Here is a 24,101-nt window from a genome sequence, read left to right as displayed (position 1 = left end):
GGCAGACAGAGCTAGAGGAAAGGAGACATAGGGAAAGGTGTGTGGGGGGGTGGGGGGGGGAAGGAGGTAATGGAAACTGGAGGTCGATGTTAATGCCATCTAGTTGGAGGGGAGCCCAGACAAGATGAGATGTTGCTCCTCTGATTTATGGGTGGTCTCTGTCTGGCCGTACGTGAGACCGTGGACGGGCAGATCACCAAGGGAATGGGGTGGGGAATTGAAATGGGTGGCCACTGGGAGATCCACGCTATTGAAGCGGACAGAGCCGAGGTGCTCAGTGAAGCGATATCTCCCAGTCTGCACACAAATCTCTCCAGTGTAGAGGAGACCACAGCGGGAGAACCGGATGCAGTCGATGACCCCTGCAGATTCACAAGTGTCACATTGCTTTACTTGAAAGGACTGTTTGGGGCCCGGAACGGTGGGGAGGGCAGAGGTGTGGGCACAAGTGGAGCACCTCCTGCAGTCACAAGGGGTAGGTGCCAAGGAGGCGATCAGTATTGGTGAAGAGCCAGAAGCTGATGGTTAAGCTTGTTTGTCGGAGGGAGTTGTGGTAAAACCATTTCTACTTTGTAGATCAGTCCCAATGAATTTAAAATTTAAATTTAGACATACAGGATGGTAACAGCCCATTTCGGCTCACAAGTCCGTGCCACCCAATTTACATCCCAATTAACTTACAGCCCTGCTACCTTTCAAACAGTAGGAGGAAACAGGAGCCCCGGGGAAAATCCATGCAGACATGGGGAGAACATACACACTCCTTACAGACAGCGTGGGATTCGAACCCCGGTCCCGATCGCTGGGGCTGTAGAAGAGTTGCGCTAACCGTGCTGCCCATAAGATGTGGTGCAAGGGTTGGTGCCTTCAAGCAGACTGGCTCTTCACTTGAGGAGGCGAGACACACTGGGCCAAGTCCAGCACTCAGAGCAATCCTAGCAGTGCCAGTGAATGCCAGGGATAGCAGCAGGACCCGCCATTCAGCCTCTCACATGTGCTCTCCTGTTCAGTAAGTCCGTGGCTGTCCTTTTACCTCAGTCATATGTGCCTGGTTGTAGTCTGGAGTGGATTTCACCTCTCCCAATCTGCTTCAAGGTTACAAAAAGTAGCATTACACGTGCCCACGCCCCCTCCCCCTCCCTCACCACCATTCGGAGGCACAAAAAGTCTTTCCAAGTGAAGCAACACTTCACTTGTGTATCTGCTGGGGGTGATCCACTGCATCTGGTGCTCCTGATGGGGCTGTCTCTACGTCGGAGAGACTGGACGCAGACTGGGAGATGGCTGCGCTGAACACCTTCGCTCCGTCCGTGTCAGCGACAGGGATCTCCCAGTGGCCGACCACGCCAATTTTGCCCCCCATTCCCATGTCTGTCCATGACCTTGTCTACAATCTCACCAAGACCACCGTAAATTGGACGAGCAACATCTAATATTCCGCCTGGGCTCTCTCCAACCGGATGTCATTAACATCGACCTCTCCGGTTTCTGGTCGTCCACTCCCCATTCTCCCTCTCTCCCCTATCCCCCTGTCTTCTTTCCTCCAACTCTCCATCCCTGAAGAATTATAGAACATTATAGCATAGAAACAGATCCCTTCGGCCCTTTTAGTCTCTGCTGAACCATTTTTCTGCCCAGTCCCACTGACCTGCACCCAGTCCGTAAACCTCCACACCCCTCCCGTCCATGTACCTGTCCAAATTCTTCTTAAATGTTAAAATTGAGTCTGTATTCAGCACTTCACCTGGTGGCTTGTCCCACCACTCTCTGTGTGAAGAAGAAGTTCCCCCTAAACTTTTCCCCTTTCACCCTTAACCCATGATCTCTGGTTTGTATCTCACCTACCCTCAGTGGAAAAAGCCCAACAACATTTACTCTGTCTACCCCCCTCTCCATTCACAGAGCCCTCCCCCTACCTGCCGATGTGCCCTCGCTCCCTTATCCACCCTGCCTGTGGATCAGTGCTCCTCCCTTAACCCTCCCCCCAACCATTTTGTTTGGGTGCCTGCTGACATTTGACTCATACCTTGATGTCGGGCTTAAGCCTGAAATGTTGGTTCTGTATCTATCTTTGCTGTATAAAGTACACGGTTTGACCTGCTAAGTTTCTCCAGCGTCGTGTTTCTACTTCAACCCCAGTGTCTGCAGGCGGTTGTGTTTTATTCTGCTTCGATAATCCGGTGTTTTTGAAGGAAATAAGGTCCAAAGAGCCATGCAGTTACTGAAAGCAGTTGTTTATGTTCCTGATTACTGCCTCGCTACTGAGGGAGAGCTCGCTGGGCTCTGAGCTGTTTCCCACAGCTCCATCTAGCAGCTCACTGCTGCTTCCCGCACCGCCAGTATTGGCTGGATGTAGAGCACTGGAACTGCAGGGTGGCTGAAGGGGTTGGTGCAGTCTCTCAGGGTAACGTGTGTGAGTGTTCCCTGCCCGAGGGCATCAGCAGCTGAGACCATGGTGTCCCGTCTTTGCTGTCTGCAGCCGAAGGTATAGGAGAGACTGCAGCATTCCTCACCAGTCAGTCATTGAGCTTTACAGTGGAGAACAGTCCCTTCGGCCCAACTCTTTCCTGCAAACCCCATTTGGCTATTTGCCTCCGCTTTGCCCAATATCATGTACAGTAAAACCCCTCTTATCTGGAATTGAAGCAATAGGCAAAGTAAGTAAATAAATATTACTTGTGTAATCATTGATACTGTATAAAAATCGACGCCCCTGTTTATGTATCCGACTGCCCATCCACCGAAGCTCTCAACGCTCTGAATGCAGATCCTTGCCCCGTCCGCATGCCAATTTGAGCTCCCGATGCCCCAACTGCAGATCCTTGCCCTCACCACCTGCATATCCAAGCCCCTGACACCCCAATCGCCTGCCCATCCAAGCTCCCAACACCCCGACCACCCACCCATCCAAACTCCTGACACCACAACCACCTGCCCATCCGAGCTCCTGACTCCATAACCGCTCGTCCATCCGAGTTCCCGACACCCCAACCGCCCGCCCATCTGAGCTCCCAACACCCCGACCGCCCATCCATCAAAGCTCCCGACACCCTGATCCCCCTCCCGTCTGAGCTCCCAACACCCTGATCGCCCATCCATCTGAGCTTCCGACACCCTGACCGCCTGCCCATCCGAGCTCCCGACTCCCCAACCATCCGCCCATCCAAGCTCCTGACACCCCACCCATCAGAGCTCCTGACACCCGACCGCTCATCCATCCGAGTTCCTGACACCCCAACTGCAGACCCTCACCCCACCATCCACCCATCCCAGCTCTCGAAGTCTCGACTACAGACTCTCTCCTCGGCCCTAGCCTCCCACCCATCCAAGCTCCTGACACCCTGACCGCCTGTCCATCTGAGCTCTGGCCACCACAATTGCAGATCGTCGCCGCAGTCATTTGCCACCTCAGTCTCTCTGCAGCTTCACCATTTCCTCCTCACTAACCTGGCCCTCCACCTATCTTTGTATCATCTGCAATTATACTAACTCGTGCTCAATGGCACCGTGGAGGAGGTCCCAGCTTGGTCAGGTTCTGAGTGGCACGGTGCAGGGGTGAAACTTGGCCTGGACATCACCGAGCACCTTCATCCTCTGCTCGCGGACACCGAATGCTGGAAAAATGTCAGGGGGTGAGGTAGCACGTGGTAGGAGAGTAGATGTCTTCTACTTTACCCCACTCAATGTCAGTGGTGGAGTCATGAAGCTCGATGAAATACTTGACCTGCATATGTATCAGACCTGGACTTCTTCTTTTCATAAGCTCCTGTAGAGGTGGGGGGTGGTGGGGAGGGGAGTATTGTGTACCTCTTCTCTGATGCCCCATCCCAGTCCGCCACTTCCTCAGAGCCCGCACACATCTTGGAATGAGGACCTTCGATGAGAACAAGCTGCCTCTGGCTGTGTTTGACAGGTGATTAAATCTACAATGAGAGCCAGGGAGTAACTGAGTGGAATGGAGGTTAAAACCTGCTGTTGGGGCTATGGAGAGAAGGCCGGAAGGTTGGGGGCCAAGATACTACTGCCAGTCTGCAATAACACAAGTGCAATGAGTGTAATGTGGAAACAGAGCAACCAATTTAAGCGAAATCCGCTCTCACTACTCATCCACGAGCAAAGACGTGGGTAGTTTGCAATGTCAGGTGGGTCTGAAATATTGGGAGTATGTACTGGGCCAGGCTTGCTGCTGACCTGGAATGTTTTGTGATCAGTATGAGAGGTCAAAGTCTCAGTCAAACAACTTGGACAGCTTTAACTCTGAGTCTCTCTCAATCTCTCCTCCCTCCCATCTACCCCTCTTTTCCTCTCCCCTCTCTCACTTTCACCCCCTCTCCCTCTTTCTCTCTCTCTCTCTCCCCTGTCTCTCTCTTCTGCCCCTCCCTCCCTCTCTCCTCTTTCTCTCTGCCCTTCCCCTCTTTCTTTCTTTCTCTCTTGTCTCTTCCCATTATCTTTCTTTCTCCCCTGTTTCTCTTTCCTCCCTCTCTCCCTTCTCTCTCTCTCCCTTCTCTCTCTCCCTCTAACTTTCTCTCCCGCGCCTCCCTCTCCTCTTTCCCTCTCTCTTTGTCTTTCTCTCTCTCTCTCCCTTTTCCTCTCTCTCTCTCTCTCTCTCTTTCTCTCTCCCCCCCTCTCTCTCTCTCCCTCTCTCTCACTCACACCATTGTAGCTTAGGTGTAGCCTGGGTTCTGCTTAAATTCTGGGCTGGGAAGGAATGAACCATCATGATAGGGTATTTCATTCAGCACCTTTGCTCTGTCTGATGCCACAGCAAAGACATCCCAGTGGCTAGCCACTTACAATTCCACTCCCCATTCCCACTCTGACATGTTTGTCCATGGCCTCATTCACTGTCTCACCAAGCCGACCTACCTATTGGAGGAATTTCATCTTGTATTCTATCTGGGCCCTCTCCAACTAGATGGTATTAACATCGACCTCCAATTTCTCTTAAACCCCTCCAATGAGTCTCTCACCCTCATCACACTGTCACCTTTCCTCAAGTGCCCCACTCCCTTTCCTTCTCTCTTCCCAGCCCATTGCCCTCTCCCCTTTTTCTTCCCCCTCCCACCTGAATCCACCTATCACCTGTTGGCCTGTGCTCTCTCCCCCGCCTTCTTGTTCGGACGAAGGGCTCAGACCCAAAACATCTCCTGGTCCAATTGCCTTCCAGTGGATGCTGCATGATCTGCTGAGTTTCTCCAGTACATTCGTGTACTGCACTAGACCCCATCATCGACAGACTTCTTGTTTACCTCTGATAAGCTAAACACGTTTCCAATTGGAGATAGAAAGGGTCTTGGGTTGTGTGCTCAACTCTACCCCTTCCGTGTGGACAACCTCTGGGAAGTTATGCTTCAAAGGCGGGGTGGTGGCAGAGAACCAGGTGTAAATGATCCTGATGGACTGAAACACGAAAGTCTGCCAACTCTGTGATTGCAGTAAACACAGAAATGCTGGAGGAACTCAGTAGGTCTCACAGCGTCCATAGGAGGTAACGATATATAACCAACGTTTCAGGCCTGAGCCTTTCTTGAAGGTACGAACAAAAAGCTGGCAGGTGCCTGAATTAAAAGGCTGGGGGAGGAGAGAAGAAAGAGCAGGTGGAGGAGGACAGACCAGGCAACAGGTGGGAGTCACTATCTCAGAAGATTTTTCCTGGACTCAACACAAACATGGCATCGTGAAGAAAGCACCTCCTCTTCCTCAGGAGTTTGCAGAGGTTTGGTATGACATCGGAAACCCTGGCAAACCTCTACAGTGGTGTGGTGGAGAGTGTGCTGACCAGCTGCATCACGGTCTGGTGTGGGCACACCAATACCTCTGAGCGTAAAGCCCTCCAAAAAGTAGTGGACACAATTCAGGGCATCACAGGCAAAACCCTCCGCACTACCAAGAAGATCTACAGGGAAGAGGTGAAAGAATGGGCCAGTGTGTGGATGCTATGAAGGTTGGAAGAATTGTAGATGGAGCTGAAGGTTGTTGAAGGTTACAAGAGGATAATGGCAGGATGCAAAGTTGGGCGGAAAAGTGGCAGGTGGATTTTAATCCGGATAAGTGTGAGGTGATATATTTTGGAAGGACAAACTAGAAGGCTGAGTACTTAAGAGTGTGGATGAACAGAGTGAAGTGCCAGTTGATGAAGTAGACAAAGACGATGTGGGCAAACAATAATCATGGCTTTTATTAGCAGAAACTCATGGTACAATAATGAAAGACAATAGGTGCAGATACAGTTAGACCCAAGGGGAGTGTCCTTAACAGTGGAGATAATGTACAGCCAATGTTCGTACAACAAGGCTCGCCAGAGGGGAGACAGGCAGCTTGGCAGACATTCACCACAGTCTCCCCCCAGCAGAAGAAGGGTTAAAATCAAAAGGACAGCTGCTAGGAAAAACTGAACCAAGCGATACATGGAAACCATGTTGCCTTGAGATACTCTAACAGCCAAAATACGCCAGTATCTAGCAAGCAGTCGAAATATTTTGAGATGCTTTATGAATATGTTATCCTATCAGGTTGTTTACGAATTCTGATGCTTTGTCTCAAAACAGGAGGCTTCTTTTCAACCTTGGGAACTGGTACAGGTCCTGGGTCTGTAGTGTAGGAAGGACTGGCTTCTGGACCCGCTCCAAAGCACCTGTTTCCCAGGGCAGGATCAGCAAACACCAGACAACATGTGTTCAAAGTGAAGGGAGGGAAGTTTAGGGGAGATGTCAGGGGTAAGTTTGGAATGCCTTGCAGGGGATAGTGGTGGAGGCTGAAATATTGGAGACATTTAAGAGACTCTTAGACAAACACCTGGATGGAAGAAAAATGGGGAGGGTTTGGTACTTTTTTTAAGGAAGGAATATGTGGGAAGAATAATCAAAACAGGGCATATGCAGTGAAGGAGAAGGCAATGAGGAATGCAGAGGAAGAGAGATCTTGGAATAACAGTTCACCATTCTGTGAAAGTGGATTCTCATGTAGATAGGGTGGTGAAGAAGGCTTTTGGTCTGGTGGCCTTTATAAATCAAAGCATAGAATATAGGAGCTGGGAGGTGATGTTGAGGCTGTTCAAGGTGTTGGTGAGGCCAAGTTTGGAATATTGTGAGCAGTTCTGGTCACCAAATTATAGGAAGGATTTCAATAAGGTAGAGAGGGTGCAGAGAAGATTTACTAAAATGTTGCCAGGATTGCAGTATCTTGAATATGGAGAAAGATTGAGTAGACTGGGTCTTTGTTCATTGGAGCGTAGAAGGTGAGGGTGGATTTGATAGAGATATTTAAAATTATGAGGGGGATAGATAGAGTAGATGTGAATAGGCTCTTCCCCTTGAGGGTAGGTGAGATGGGAACGAGGGGTCATGAGTTTAGAAGTAACATGAGAGGGGGTTTCTTCACTCAGAGAGTGGTGGTTGAGTGGAATGTCCGTCTGGAAGTGGTGGTTGCAGCTGGGTCAATTTTGTCATTTAAGAGAAGGTTGGATGAGTGCATGGACGTGAGGGGATTGGAAGGTCATGGACAGCGAGCGGGTTGGTGGGACTAGAGGAGATCACTTAAATCGGTGCAGACTAGAGGGGCTGAGATGGCCTGTTTCTGTACTGTAATTGTTATATGGTAACATTGAGGGCTGAAAGGCCTATACTATTCTACATTCTATGTTACGCTGCGGTGGAAGAGCAGCACCAATCATCAAGGATCCACACCACTCAGCACACACTCTGTTCTCACTGCTGCCATCAGGAAAGAGGTATCGGTGCCACAAGACTTGCACCACCAGGTTCAGGAACAGCTGCTCCCCCTCCACCATCAGGCTCCTCAACGACAAACTCAATCAGGGATCCATTTAAGGACTCTGACTTGTGCACTTTATTAATTTTTTAAATTTTCTCTTTTGCACAATTTATCGTCGTTATCTGTTCTTTATCAGTTTTCATGTGTACATTGTGTTCAGTTTTGTTTTGCACTACCAATAAGTGGTAATTCTGCCTGGCCCGCAGGAAAAAGAATCTCAGGGTTGTACGTGTAGTCATGGGTAGACAATAAATCTAAAATCTGATCATTGGATGTGGATAGGTCAGGAGAGGAAAGGCAAGAATTGATCGGGGGACAGGGTGGCTCTGTGAATGCAGAGCTGGGGGAAAGGAGACAGAGGGAAAGCTGGAGAGAGAGATCTGGGGGAATGAAGAAGAAGGAAAAGGAAGAGGGAGATGGACAGAACTGAGGAAAGGAGACAGAGGATGGATGGGAGGAGATGCTAATAGAAACTGGAGAAGTCGAAGTTAAAGCCATCCAGTTGCAGGGTGTCAAGCCAGAATATAGTGTTTCTCCAATTTCCGGGTGGTCTCAGTCCGACAGTGCATGAGACCATGGATAGACATGTCGGCATGGGAATGTTGGCCACTAGGAGAGCTGAGAGATCATAGAAACATAGAAGATAGGACCCAATGCTGTCTCTAATTTCCCTTGTTATCCACGGTTGAGTCACCTTTTTTGGTTTATTTTTATGCCAAACCGGTATAAACGATTTTTGCAATTTCTCCATTAGATCCGTGAATGCTTTCCATTGTCTATCCACAGTCAACTCCCCCATAAACACCACCCAATCAATCTTACTCAACTCCCGTCTCATACCATCATAATCCCCTTTATTTAAATTCAGGACCTTAGTCTCGGTTTTAATTTCATCACTCTCCATGTCGAGTGAGAATTCGATCATATTGTGGTCGCTCCTACCCAAAGGGCCTCGCACAACAAGATTGTTGATTAGCCCCTTATCATTGCATAATACCCAATCTAAAATGGCCTGCTCCCGAGTTGGTTCCTCGACATATTGGTCTAGATAACCGTCCCGTAAACATTCCTCCTCCTCAGTATTTTTACCAATTTGACTAGTCCAATCTATATGCAAATTAACGTCTCCCGTGATGACGGCTGTTCCCTTATTGCACGCTTCTCTAATTTCTCTTTTAATGCCTTCCCTCACCTCTACTATTTGGAGATCAAGTAATTCTGTTGAACAGGAGCACAGCAAGTGCCTCGATGGTGCTTCACAGCGGGACAGCCCACTTATTCGTGATCATGACTCCCAGAGTACCACAGCATCGCAAAAGGCCCTACGGCCAAAATTCTCTGTGCAGTCCCACTTGCCAGACTTCAGCCCATCCCACCCCTCAGGCACCTGTCCGAATGTTGGCAAAACGTCATTGTTGGCCCCCACCCCAATACTTCTTTGGGCAGCTCGTTCCTCTGTGTGAAACATTAGCCCACCCGGCCCCTTTCAAATCTCCCCCCACCCCGCAACCTCAAACCTGTGCTTGAGTTTCAGACTCCTCGACTGGGAAAAACTGTGAGTAATGAACACTGCTCATTCTCTCTGAGGGTGCTGCCATTTGATCACTGATTGCTCATGGTGGAGCGGCGGGTCAGAAGGTTTTGCTCTTCCCTGGAGTCTGATATCATCAGGCCACTTAGATCTGTAATTAGATCTCTGTGTGAGAGCAGATGCGGGAAATTGGGCTCATTTCCTCACGGTTTAATCACATCAAAAACAATGTGTGTTTCCCAGGCACATCATGGAACTCGTAGCTGATAATAGGTGTACAATCCTGTGATCGTTGGGGGAATCAAAGGTGGAGAGGGTGAGCTAATTTTAAGTTCTTGGGGGTCACTATCTCGGAGGATCTTTCCTGGACCCAACACACCATAAGCACATCAGTGTCTTTACTTCCTCAGGAGTTTGTGGAGGTTTGTTATGACACCAGAAACCCTGGTAAATTTCTACAGTGGGGTGGTGGAAAGTGTGCTGACCGGCTGCATCACGGTCTGGTATGGGGACACCAACACCCCTGGAAAGGAAGTGGCACAGCCCAGGACATCACAGACAAAATCCTCCCCACCATCAAGAACATATACAGGGAACCATGCTGTCGGAGAGCAGCAGCGATCATCAAAGACCCACAACACCCAACACACTCTGTTCTCGCTGCTGCCCTCGGGCCCCTCCACCATCAGAGTCCTCAACAACAAACTCAATCAGGGACTCATTTAAGGGTTCTTACTTGTGCATTTTATTGTTTATTTTATTCTCTCCTTATTGCACCGTCAGTTTACATTTGTTAACTGTTTTTTTTGCAGTTCTTTATCTGTTTACATGTGTACACTGTGCACAGTTTTTCTGGGTACTTCCCATAAGTGGGAATTCCGCCTAGCCCGCAGGAAAAAGGAATCTCAGGCTTGCATGTGATGTTACGTTTGTACTCTGACAATAAATCTGAACTTTAAACTCAAAGCAGAAAATGCTGGGAACACTCAGCAGGTCAGGCAGCCTCTGTTCAGAGGAGGTTCACAAGGATGATTCAGAGAATGAAAGGGTTACCATACGAGGAGTGTTTGATGGCTCTTGGCCCATACCCGTTGAGAAAACGAGGCTTGTGCTTAAATGTGCGGTGGCCCATTGGTTGCGGGGCTCCCGGGAGAAAGGCTGCTCAAGACAGACATGCCTTGAAATGGATGGAGGGATACCTACCAGATGCAGGCACCAGAGTTTTAGTTTGATTCAGATTTCTTCCCAGAGTACATACGTGACATCACATACAGGCCTGAGATTCCTTTCTTCCGCGGGTACGACTGAATTACCACAAAACCCAGTAGCAATAGATCTTCACCATGACAAATGGTTACTTAAACAAAAGTTGCTTTTAATTATCTTTAAACATGAAAACAGAATCACACTTTCACTTAACTAACCTAACTTAACCCCCTTCTACTTCTAAGTGCGCATGTATGTAAAGTGTGTGTGTAAGTTCAGAAAGGTTCTTTGATTCTCACTTCTCATTCCTCCAAGTTCATTGGTTGCAGGCAATTCTTATACTATGCACAGAATTTAACATTTATGAATTTCACCAGGCTTTGGTGCTTGAAAGGTAAATGGTTACTGCTCAGGAAGGTTCTTGTCAGTTTTCAGAGTGAGATTTGTTGTTCCAGAACATCCACAACTGATGTATTTCCATCAGCCACGTCAGTGTCTTGCCAAAGAACTTGCCCCCTCAGGTTTCTCCAGATGATAGCTGCTTTCTTTCAGGTCATCATTGAGTTCCTTTTTATTTCTTATTCCAACATTAGACAGCCAGTCCTCTCCTCTTGCATGAACCATAATGGCTTTGACTAGGCAGTCTTCCAAATGGGGCTTTCCACAAGCTTGCCAGCTTGTCCTGTTCCAGTCCCAGGTGCTTCTGCTGGCTGTAACACTGTAGAAGAAGTCTCTCTCTCTCTCACTCTCTCTCTCTCTCTCTCTCTCTCTCTCTCTCTCTCACACACACACACACACACACACACACACACACACACACACACACAGAAATCCTGTTTGACTCTCTCTGCTTGCAAAACCACATGAACCTCTTAGAACAGCAAGTTCTCTTCCAGATAATCTGCGGCTCCAACAAGATCTTTCATCTGTTGCCTTTTATAAACAACAATCCATTAGTGACGTCTCTTGGGCACTCGCCAAAGCTCTTGCAAAAGCTGTGGGGCCAATATGTCTAGCATTAGCAGAGCTCCAGTATTTCAAATAAGATCTGTTTTGAAGTGTTTGTATGTGACCTACTCTAACAAACCTTTCCCAATTTATCTCCCAAAAACATATCTATATACTCTTTAACATTGGTGGTGCAAATAAAAATTGTACACAACGTATACATGTATACAGATAATGAATGTAAACCAACTGACTGTGCAATACAGAGATTTAAAAAAATCCTTGAAGTGCAAAAGTACGAGTCCTTAAATGAGTCCCTGATTGAGATTGTTGTTGAGGAGTCTGATGGTGGAGGGGGAGCAGCTGTTCCTAAACCTGGGTGGGTGCGAGTCTTGTGGCACCGATACCCCTTTCCTGATGGTAGTAGCGAGAACAGAGTGTGTGCTGGGTGGTGAGGATCCTTTTTTTTAATTATAATTTTTTATTTTTCACACTGAACCATATCAACCAAAGTACATACAAACATTTCCCTCTTAAATGTACACAGTGGCATTTCTCCCCTTTTTTTCCCCCTACCTTCCCTCCCCCCTTCCTAACCCCCTCCAAAACCAATAAACATTCAACATATACAATACAATAAAACCATTAAACAATGTCATCACACAATGAAAAATAAACAAGAAAAATGTGTCATCTACTTCTTCACACTGGATCAAGTAATTTTGTCTTCTTATCATTTTATCATTTTGGGGGTGGAGGTCCGAGGCAAGCCCTCTCTGTTGTGTTCCATGTACGGTTCCCAAACTTGTTCAAATAATGTGACTTTATTTTTTAAATTATATGTTATTTTTTCCAATGGAATCCATTTATTCATTTCCATGTACCATTGCTGTATTCTCAGGCTCTCTTCTGATTTCGAAGTTGACATTATACATTTTTTTGCTACTTCTAAGGCTATCATAATCAATCTTTTTTGTGCTCCATCCAAATCGATAACATAACATAACATAACATAACAATTACAGCACGGAAACAGGCCATTAGGCCCTTCTAGTCCGCACCGAACCAAACACCCCTTTCTAGTCCCACCTCCCTGCACAATGCCCATAACCCTCCATCTTCTTCTCATCCATATACCTGTCCAACCTTTTCTTAAATAATACAATTGACTCCGCCGCCACTATTTCTCCCGGAAGATGATTCCACACAGCTACCACTCTCTGAGTAAAGAAGTTCCCCCTCATGTTACCTCTAAACCTCTGCCCCTTAATTCTTAACTCATGTCCTCTTGTTTTAATCTTTCCTCCTCTTAACGGAAATAGTCTATCCACATCCATTCTGTCTATCCCTTTCATAATCTTAAATACTTCTATCAAATCCCCTCTCAACCTTCTACGCTCCAAAGAATAAAGACCCAATCTGTCCAATCTCTCCCCATACTCCAGATGCTTAAACCCAGGCAACATTCTGGTAAACCTTCTCTGCACTCTCTCCACTCTGTTTATATCCTTCCTATAATTAGGCGACCAGAACTGCACACAGAACTCCAAATTAGGCCGCACCAACGTCTTATACAATCTCAACATCACCTCCCAACTCCTATATTCCATGCAATGATTGATAAAGGCCAGCATACTAAAAGCCTTCTTCACCACCCTATTCACGTGAATAGTCCAAGTTCTTTACTTCTTATATTACTTGGAAGAAAGATCTCTGGGTTTTTTGGGATGTTGCTTTCTGTGATTTTATTTAATACCTGATTTAGATCTTCCCAAAACTTTTCCACTTTCTCACATGCCCTAATTGCATGTCCTGTTGTTCCCGTTTCCTTCTTACAGCGAAAACATCTGTCTGATACTGTTGGGTCCCATTTATTTAACTTTTGGGGCGTGGTGTATAGCCTGTGTAACCAAATATTTTGTATCATGCGTAACCTTGTGTTTATTATATTCTTCATAGTTCCAGAACATAACTTTTCCCATTTTTCATTTTTTATCTTTATGTTTAAATCCTTTTCCCACTTTTGTTTGAGTTTACAGCTTGTTTCCTTGTTCTCTTTCTCTTGCAGTTTGATGTACATGTTGGTTATAAATCTTTTAATTATCATTGTGTCTGTAACCACATATTTAAAGCTGCTTCCTTCTGGTAATCGCAGTCTGTTTCCCAATTTATCCTTTAAATAAGCTTTCAGTTGATGATATACAAACATTGTACCATGAATTATTCCATATTTGTACTTCAACTGTTCAAATGTTAATAAATTATTTCCCAATAAACAGTTTTCTATTCTTTTAATTCCTTTTCTCTCCCATTCTCTAAAGGAAAGGTTGTCTATTGTAAAAGGGATTAGCTGATTTTGCGTCAATAATAATTTTGGTATTTGGTAATTTGTTTTTTTTAATTTCTAAGTGAATCTTCTTCCATATATTGAGTAAATGATGCAATACTGCTGAGCTTTTATATCGTACCAGCTTTTCATCCCACTTATAAAGTATATGTTCCGGTACCTTCTCCCCTATTTTATCTAGCTCTATCTTAGTCCAATCTGGTTTTTCCCTTGTCTGATAAAAATCTGATAAATACCTTAATTTTGCTGCTCTATAATAATTTTTAAAATTTGGTAACTGCAAACCACCTTATTTGTACCTCTCTGTTAATTTATCTAACGCTATCCTCGGTTTACCCCCGTTCCATAAAAATTTCCTTATTATTCTCTTTAGTTCATTAAAGAATTTATCTGTTAAGGGAATTGGTAATGATTGAAATAAGTATTGTATCCTTGGGAAGAGATTCATTTTAATGCAATTTACCCTCCCTATCAATGTTAGCGGTAATTCTTTCTAATGTTCTAAGTCATCCTGCAATTTCTTTATTAGTGGCTGATAATTTAATTTGTACAAGTGGCTTAAATTCTTCTTTCTTTCTTTGGCTTGGCTTCGCGGACGAAGATTTATGGAGGGGGTAAAAGTCCACGTCAGCTGCAGGCTCGTTTGTGGCTGACAAGTCCAATGTGGGACAGGCAGACACGGTTGCAGCGGCTGCAGGGGAAAATTGGTTGGTTGGGGTTGGGTGTTGGGTTTTTCCTCCTTTGCCTTTTGTCAGTGAGGTGGGCTCTGCGGTCTTATTATTATTATTATTATTATTATTATTATTATTATTATTATTATTATTATTATCTAACCTGATACCTAGGTATTGGATTGCTTGTGTTTGCCATTTAAATGGTGATTCTTTTTAAAATTATGTATAATCTGCATTTCTCATTGGCATCACTTTTATTTGCATTGATCTTGTACCCTGATATTTCTCCATATTCCTTCAATTTCTTATGTAGTTCTTTTATTGATATTTCTAGTTCTGTTAACTATACTATGATGTCATCTGCAAATAAACTGATTTTATACTCCTTCTTTAATTTTATCCCTTTTATTTTATTTTCTGTTCTTATCAATTCTGCCAATGGTTCTATTGCTAAAGCGAACAGTGAGGGAGATAATGGACATCCCTGCCTAGTTGACCTACTTAATTTAAATTGGTTTGTTACATTTCCATTTACTGTTACCTTCGCCAATGGTCCATTATATAATGCTTTAATTCAATTAATATATTTTTCTGGTAGATTGAACCTCTTATAATACTTTGAATAAATAATTCCATTCTACCCTGTCAAAGGCTTTTTCTGCGTCTAAAGCAACAGCCACTGTAGGCATCTTATTTCCTTGAACTGCATTAATTAAATTAATAAATTTACAGACATTATCTGCTGTTTGTCTTTTCTTAATAAATCTATTTTGATCTTGTTTTACTATTTTTGGTACACAGTCGGCCAATCTGTTTGCTAATAATTCTGCTATTATCTTATAATCTGAGTTAAGTAGAGATATTGGTCTATGTGATGCTGGTGTTAGTGGATCCTTCCCCATCTTTGGTATTACTGTAATTATTGCTGTCTTACATGAATCTGGCAAATTTTGTGTTTCTTCTACCTGGTTTATTACTTCCAGGAGAGGAGGAATTAATAACTCTTTAAATGTTTTATAGAATTCTGTTGGGAATCCATCCTCTCCAGGCATTTTATTGTTCGACAGCTTTTTTAATATAACCTGTACTTCCTCTATTTCAAATGGTTTTATCAGTTTGTTTTGTTCCTCTTCTTGCAATTTCGGCAGTTCAGTTTTAGCTAAAATCTCTTCTATTTTATCATCTTTCCCCTTGTTCTCAGTTTGGTGTAATTGTTCATAAAATTCCTTAAAGTTTTCATTAATCTCCATTGGATTATATGTGATTTGTTTGTTCTTTTTCCTTGATGCCAGTACAGTTCTTTTAGCTTGTTCTGTTTTAAGTTTCCAGGCTAATATTTTGTGTGTTTTTTCTCCTAGTTCATAATACTTTTTGCTTTATTTTCATTATGTTCTTCTCCACCTTATACATTTGTAATGTTTTGTATTTTATTTTTTTGTCCTCCAATTCTCTTCTTTTTGTTATATCATCCCTTTTTACTAATTCCTTTTCTGTACTTACTATCTCCCTTTCCAACTGTTCTATTTCCCGATTGTAGTCCTTTTTCATCTTAGTTACATAACGTATTATCTGCCCTCTAATGAAGGCTTTCATTGCATCCCATAATATAAATTTATTTTTCACTGATTCCATATTTATTTCAAAGTACGTTTTAATTTGGCGTTCAATAAACTCTTTAAATCCCTGCCTTTTAAGTAGTATGGAGTTTAATCTCCACCTATATGTTCTTGGTGGGATGTCCTCCAGTTCTAATGCTAATAACAGGGGTGAATGATCTGATAGCAATCTAGCTTTATATTCAGTTTTCCTAACTCTCCCTTGAATATGGGCTGATCACAAAAACATATCAATCCTTGAGTATGTTTTATGCCTACTCGAATAATATGAGTATTCCTTCACTCTTGGGTGCTGCCTCCTCCATATATCCATAAGTTTCATTTCTTGCATTGATTTAACCATAAATTTGGTCACTTTATTCTTTTTGCTTGTCTTTTGTCCAGTTTTATCCAACATTGGATCCAAATTAAGGTTAAAATCCCCTCCTATCAATATATTCCCTTGCGTATCTAGAATCTTCAAAAAGATATCTTGCATAAACTTTTGATCCTCTTCATTAGGTGCATATATATTGAGCAAATTCCAAAATTTTGAATAAATCTGACACTTTATCATTACATACCTCCCTTCTGGATCTATTATTTCCTCCTCTATTTTGATTGGTACATTTTTACTAATTAATTTAGCTACACCTCTAGCTTTTGAATTATATGATACTGCCGCTACATGTCCTACCCAGTCTCTCTTTAATTTGTTATGTTCCACTTCAGTTAGATGGGTTTCTTGCACAAATGCTATGTTTATTTTTTTCTTTTTTCAGTAAATTTAATAGCCTCTTCCGTTTAATTTGGTTATGTATTCCATTAATATTTGTAGTCATTTAATTCACCATGGCCATCTCATATCCTGTTTACACCTCATTTCCACTTCCTCACCACCACCATCCCCCTTTTCCCCATTTTCATCTCTCAGTTTTCCCTTTTTAAACTCAATGTATGACAACACATTTAAAACATAAAATACTTCAACAACTCCCACATCCAATATTCCCTTAGCCCCAAATGTCCCCCCCCCCTCTCTCTGAGTTGCCCCTTATCCCTTGCCGGGCAACCACAACTCCCCTCTCCATTTGGATTGCAAACCCGCTCGTGTCTACTAATTTCGCAGTGACAGTTATTCTCTCCCACCCCACCCCCACCAGAAAATACTTTTTTCTTACACATATAACAAAGTTCACCCTCTTATTTTCCCCCTTACTTCCTTCCTTCCCTTCTCTTTTCCTTCTTTAGTTCTTACATATACATTATTTTTACATCTTTATATGTATTTTATCACTGTTCTTCATACTTCTTACATCTCTTCATCTCTCCTTCTGTCTTGCAGGCGTTCTGCAAATTCTTGTGCTTTTCCGGATCCGAGAACAGTCTGTTTTGCTCCCCAGGGATAAATATTTTAAGCACAGCTGGATGTCTTAACATGAATTTATAACCTTTTTTCCATAGGATCGATTTTGCTGTATTAAATTCCTTCTTCTTCTTTAAGAGTTCAAAACTTATGTCTGGGTAAAAAAATATCTTTTGACCCTTTTATTACAATGGTTTATTATCTTCTCTAATTTTATTCCTTGCCTGCTCCAGTATATTTTCTCTTGTCGTATATCACAGAAATTTTACTAAAATGGATCTTGGTTTTTGATGTGTCTGTGGTTTCGGAGCTAATGCTCTGTGTGCCCTTTCTATTTCCATTTCTTCCTGCATTTCTGTCATGCCCAGGACCTTCAGGATCCATCCTTTTATAAATTCCTTCATATCTGTGCCTTCTTCACCCTCCTTCAGGCCTACTATAATTTTCCAACATATCAATTTTCTGAGCTAACAACTTTAACTTTATTATCACTTTCTTCCAATTTTCTTCTTAAGTCATTCACTTCCATTTCTACAGCGGTTTCTCGTTCTTCCACATTTTCCAATCTTTTCCCTATTTCTGTCATGACCAGCTCTAATCTATTCACTTTTTCTTCTGTACTTTTCATTTGACTAAATTCTAATGTCAACCATTCTTTTAATGCTCTCATTTGTTCTTGAAAAAAAACTCTATCTATATTCTGTCCATTTGTGCAGAGCTTGGTCTTCTTCTTCCTCTTCTTCTGTGTCTGTCTCTGTGTTTGTGTCTTCTCTTCCTTGTATCTGTGTTTCTTCTGACTTTCCTGATGAGCTGCTTGTCTCACTTTACTGGGCTTCTTCTTGCTTGGCTTCTTGCTGTTGGTCCTCTTCTTCTGGACTACTCATCTGTTGGGCCTCCTGCTGCTGCTCTTCTTTCCTATCACTCCCTTTCCTGTTACTTTCCTCTTCTTTCAGTTGAGAGCCCTGATGTCGGGCATCCCTCAGCTGGTCGCGCTGTGGTTGCCCGCTCCTCGGCTGAGCCCCCCTCCCGTCAGTGTTCTCCTTCTCCTTAGTAAGCGAACTGCACACTTTTGTTTGGCTCAGAGAGCCATTTTTGTAGTCCAGCGGTCGGGGGGGAGGGGGGTCGCGACTCTGCGGGCCTTCACTAACCTCGGAGAACGGGCGCTCTTCTCCAGAATGGCTCCCTGTTCCTTTGTGGAGGTAAGTCCTTCTCCTTTCTCTTCCGGCGTATTTTCTTTTTTTCCCATTTTTACTTTTTCTTTCTTGGATGCCATTTTCTTTCTCTTCTCTGCAACTTTATCTTCTATTTCTTATATTTTATATTTGTTGAACTTTGTCTTTTCTTGACTTCTTTTCTGGAGAGGGCTGGTTTGACCTGACCGGCCACTACTCCATCACGTAACTCGCCCGTGAGGATCCTTGATGATTGCTGCTGCTCTCCGACGGCAGCGTTCCTGTAGAATTTCTTGATGGTGGGAAGGGGTTTGCCTTCGATGTCCTGGGCTATGTCCACTATGTTTTGGAGGGCTTTACGCTCGGGGGTATACCAGACCGTGATGCAGCTGGTCAGCACACTTGACTGCAAACTCCTGAGGAAGTCGAGGCGCTGACGTGCTTTCTTCATGATGCCATTGGAGTGTTGGGTCCATGAAAGATCCTCTGAGAGAGTGACTCCCAAGAACTTAAATTTACTCTCCCCTCTCCACCTTTGATCCCCCAGTGATCCCTGGATAGTAAACCTTTCACTTTCCCTTCCTGAAGTCAACAATCACCTTTTTGTGGGCCATGTTCGGCAAAGCCTGTTCTCGTCCTTGGTGTGTGCAGCAGGTAGGAGCGGGCATGCTTCACCGTGTGAAACTGACTCCTGTCTGCTGGTCGTGGGTGAATGCTGCCCCTTCTCTTCTCCCACTTAGGTGTTGATGATCCTGAACGAGGTGTTCCAGGCAGTGCAGGCAGCGGAGACCGCCGTCCGGCTGAAGCCGCAGTGGTGGGAAGCACGGCAGACGCTGGGGCGCACACAGCTTGGCCTCGGAGAGGTGGCTTTGGTAAGTACCACGGGAAGGGAGCTGAGCCCCTCCGTCTCCCCTGCACTGCACCCCCCACCCCACCACATCTCCCACTAGAGCCCTGCGCACGCTCTGGATGCAGGCTGACGGAGTTTGTAATCTGGGATAGCTCTGGCTGGGAGTGCGGGAGCTCAGTTCGGTGGGATGACATGGATGACGTCAGGCCACGAAGGGGCTGCCTGGGAAGGGTGCAGAGGTTCCATACTTCCAGCTGCTGCCCCTCTCTCTGCCTCTGCTGGTATGAGTCCAGGCTAGAGGAGAGCAGGGCCACACGAAACAAAAGGATTCTCATCCTGGCCCAATGAAATGCAGCCTCCAACATCCACACTGGCTGACAGCAAACACTGGTCCTCCAGATAGGGGGGCCTGGGATTTGAAATGACACAACTGGATGTTTGCGTTCACCTGAGAGAGCTTCAGCAATCTGACAGGTTTCAGCTACATTGAGGCTGGCCTGCATCCCTCAGGAGCAATATCTTATCTTACCAATGGCGCGGAGGGAGCTTCTCAGTATCTGACCCCGGGAGTGTGTGATGGGATGGTGTGGAGGGAGTTTCACTCCGTCTGACATTGGGAGTATGTGATGGAATGGTGTAGCGGAAGCTTCATTCTGTTTCTAACCCTGAGAGAGTGTGTGATGGGACAGTGTGGTCGGAGCTTTTGTGTGTGTGTGTGTGTGTGTGTGCGCGTGCTACAAGCACCTCAGATTCAAGTGCAGGGTGCCCTTTCATCCTTTCCCTCCAATCCTGACAAGGTGCTGCCTTTGTGGAGTTTTCACATTCTTCGGTGCTCTGGTGTGGGACACTTGATGAATTGGCCCTTGAATGTGAGGCTTAATTGCTGTGATTGTGAAGTGACAATAAAACATGGGTTTGGTGTGAATGATGGTCAGCACTGACTCAGTGGGCGAAGGGCCTGCTCTGTGCCGTATCTCTGATTCCAGCCACACCGTGCCTAGAACATATACCATAGAACTCTACAGCACAGCCCTTCTAGTCTGTGCCAAAGTATTATTCTACCTGGTCCCACAGACCTGCACCCAGTCCGTAGCCCTCCATACCCCTCCTATCCATGTACTCGTGCAAATTCTTCTTAAATGTGAAAACTGAGCCCACATTCACCACCTCAGCTGGGAGCTCGTTCCACACCCCCACCACTCTCTGTGTGAGAAAGTTTCCCCTAAACTTTTCCCCTTTCACCCTTAACCCATGTCTTTTGGTTTGTATCTCACCCACACTCAGTGGAAAAAGTCGACCTACATTTATTCTGTCTGTCCCCCCTCATAATTTTAAATACTATCAAATCTCCCCTCATTCTTCTACATTCCAGGGAATAAAGTCCTAACCTGTTTAACTGGAAATGATGTCCCCAAGCGAAGGCTGACTGCAAATTCCACCCCCCCAGTGAAGCCAATATGTAGGCCTATCCTCTTTATCAGTGTGGAAGTGGGTGGGAGGGGAGGGTGTGTCCTAGTAACCCAGGCCTGGCAAAACCTGCCATGCATGTGTCCTGCAAGCGAGCAGTTCAGGACTGCACCCAGAATAGAGTACAGACCCTTCAGCCCACGATGTTGTGCCCATTTATATAAACATACTAAAAACACACCGAAATGCTGGAAGAACTCTACTGATCTTTTCAGCTTCCATAGGAGACAAAGAAATATCGCTGATGTTTTGGGCCTGATCCCTTCTTCAAGGAATAAGCAGAATGAACAAAAAGCAAGAAATCTTAGAATATAAACGAGTCCAGTCCAACAACAGGTGTTAATTGGATATGATGGTGGGGGGGGGGGGGGGGGGTGGGGGGATGAGAATTCATTGTGTCTGTGTGAAAGGAGCCAGGGAAAGGGAAGAGAAACAGAGCTGGGAGAAAGTGACAGGGGAAGGTTGGGGGTTCAATGAAAGCCAGACAAGTCAATATTAACACACTCCGGTTGGAAGGTGAGGTGTTGATCCTCCAATTTGCAGGTGGTCTCAGTCTGGCAGTGTATGAGACTGTGGACAGATGTGTTGGCAATGGAATGGGGTGGGGAAATGAAATGGGTGGCCACTGTGAGGTCCACGCTCTGCCGAGGTGCCCAACAAAGCGATCTCCCAGTCTGCACCCAGTTTCTCCAAGGTAGAGGAGGCCACCACTCTCTTCCCTTTTCCCTGACTTCTTTCGCACACCATCACTTCTTTCCCCATCACCTTCCCCCCTCCGGCCGCAACCCTGTTCTAAGCGGACGCCCTTCAATCGCGAAGTTGTGTCACCTTGTCCTAGACTCTCCCACCATTGGAAACATCCTTTCCAGATCTACTCTGTCCTCGTCTTTCAATATTCAAAATGTTTCAGTGAGGGCTCGGGTTAGGGTTTCTTTCTTTCTTCTGATATGGATTTGATGCAATTGTGTCAGTAAAGAATTTTAAGAGGTGGAGGGGCTGCACAGAACAGAGTGATCGGATGTTTGATGATGGGTTGAATGGGCTAGTGTGGTCGATGTCAGGATGGATTTCAGAAAACGCTTCAAATAAAGCACGTGAACCCCTTCCTCCCTCCCGTGACTCCCCTCCAAACCCCCCCACCATGGCCCTGGTCTGTGTGCAAGGGTCCCTGGCATGAACCCCCTGCCTTGTGCTCCCTCAGCAAGGGTTGGTGTTACCCAGAACAGACCTGGTGCCCCACCTGCCAAGTAGTGGGCTCTTGTTCCCTATCCGGAGCTTGGATCCACCCGCCCTCCGAGGTCGGTCGGAATGCAGTGGGAGCTCACCCCACCACCACAGCACACAGGCAGCAGGAGTTGAGACACAGTTGAGAGGGTTCCCACAGAGACATGAGGTCACTTGCAGGGTAACATTGAGGTCAGTTCTCATGAAGAGGGCTTGAATCAGTGAGCAACAAAATCGAATCTTTGTGGGATTGGGAACAAACAAAGCTAGCCACAATAAATGGCAGGGCAGTGATGAACAGATTGCATGTGTACTGAATCCTAAATGCAGCAGACAAATGCTACATCTCAGAATATAAAGCCAATGAGCTTAAGTTGTGTTCCCAGTGTTAGACCACAGATCATTTCCTGGAATGAAGGGATTAGCATCTAAGGAACGTTTGACGGCTCTTGGACTGGACTTCTTGAAGTTCAGAAGAATGACGGGGGACTTCATAGAAACGTTTTGAATCTTGAAAGAACCGGACAGAGTAGATGTAGAAAGGTGCCTTTACCACCCTAACCCCTACTTTTCTGTTTGGACACACTAGCATCTTCTCACACTTTGATGACGGGCTCAAGCCCGAAACGTCGGTTCTGTATCTGTTTGACCTGTTGAGTTTTTCCAGCATTTTGTGTTTTTACTTCAACCATGGTGTCCACAGAATTTTGTGATTTACAGATGTAGAAAGGTTGTTTCCTGTGCTAGAGGTACCAAGGGCAAGCGGGCACAACTTCGGGATTGAAGGGCGCCCTCTTAGAACAGAGATGCGGAGGAATTTCTTCAGCCAGAGGGTGGTGAATCTCTGGAATTTGCTACAACGGGCGCCTGTGGAGGCCTGGTTGTTGGGTGTATTTAAGGCAGAGATTGATGGGTATCTGAATAGTCAGGGTATCAAAGGTTACGGGGAGGAGGCCAGGGAGTGGGGTTGAGTGGGACAATGGATCAGCTCATGATGGAATGGCAGGGCAGACTCGATGGGCTGATTGGCCTACTTTTAAAATTTTTATTTACTTCTATATCTAATGGTTATAGCATAAATGTAATTACAGTGAAGAGGGTGAAATTTAAGTGGAAGTTACCAGAACTCAGTTATTTATGTGAAAAGATTAGATCGGTTGGGGTTGGCTAGAACAGAATTAATCAAGATGTACCAACTTACAAGGCGTCTGGATGGATGGGAAGGGATTCTTGTCTGTACCACAGGGGTCATAAACCAGGGTGTCAAGCAAATGGGAGAAGGATTAAAGGGGGTGTGGAGGGGAATATTTTCCATATGACCTTGTTGGGTGCTGGAGATTGTCATTTCACAGGGTGGGAAATGCACCCAGGGCAGGAAAGTGAGACTAGGCCTGGCAAGATCAGGAGGAAAAATGGCCTCCTCTGAAGTTGTAAGTTTTTATGAATTGGGACATCTTTGTGAAAGGGATTTTCAGTTTGTTGATTATAACAAGACCATTAGACACAGGAGCAGAAATAGGCCATTCAGCCCATCGAGGCTGCCTGCCATTTAATCATGAGCTAAACCATTTCCCCACTCAGCCCCACAGCCCGGCCTTCTCCCCATTACCTTTGAGGCCCTGGCTAATCAAGAACCTATCAATCTCTGCCTCAAATACACCCAATGACCCAGCCTCCACAACTGCCTGTGGCAACAAATTCCACAGATTCCTCCATATCTCTGTTCAAAGTAGTTGCCCTTCAATCCTGAAGTTGTGCCCTCTTGTCCTAGACTCTCCCACCGTGGGGGGAGCAGTCTTTCTACATCTACTCTGTCCATACCTTTCAACATGCAAAATATTTCAATGAGATTCACCCCACATTATCCTCAGTTCCAACGAGTACAGGCCAAGATGTGTCCTCATATGATAACCCCTTTCATTCCTAGAATCTTCCTTGTGAACCTCCT

At 45.3% G+C, this 24,101-nt stretch overlaps 1 protein-coding gene across 2 annotated transcripts in view; it reads left to right on the top strand.

Moving 5' to 3' along the window:
• Nucleotides 1-24,101, top strand: part of ttc33 (tetratricopeptide repeat domain 33) — a 75,379-nt gene that overhangs the window by 43,807 nt on the left and 7,471 nt on the right. For both annotated transcript variants that reach the window (XM_069883979.1, XM_069883989.1), the window contains exon 4: nucleotides 19,353-19,484. In XM_069883979.1, coding sequence (XP_069740080.1) covers nucleotides 19,353-19,484 — 132 coding nt within the window. The remainder of the gene's footprint in view (nucleotides 1-19,352; nucleotides 19,485-24,101) is intronic.

The sequence above is a fragment of the Narcine bancroftii genome, chromosome 1, assembly GCF_036971445.1.
Source record: "Narcine bancroftii isolate sNarBan1 chromosome 1, sNarBan1.hap1, whole genome shotgun sequence".
NCBI lineage: Eukaryota > Metazoa > Chordata > Chondrichthyes > Torpediniformes > Narcinidae > Narcine > Narcine bancroftii.
Note: the sequence above shows the minus strand (reverse complement) of the source record. Positions and strands in the feature narration are given on the sequence as shown.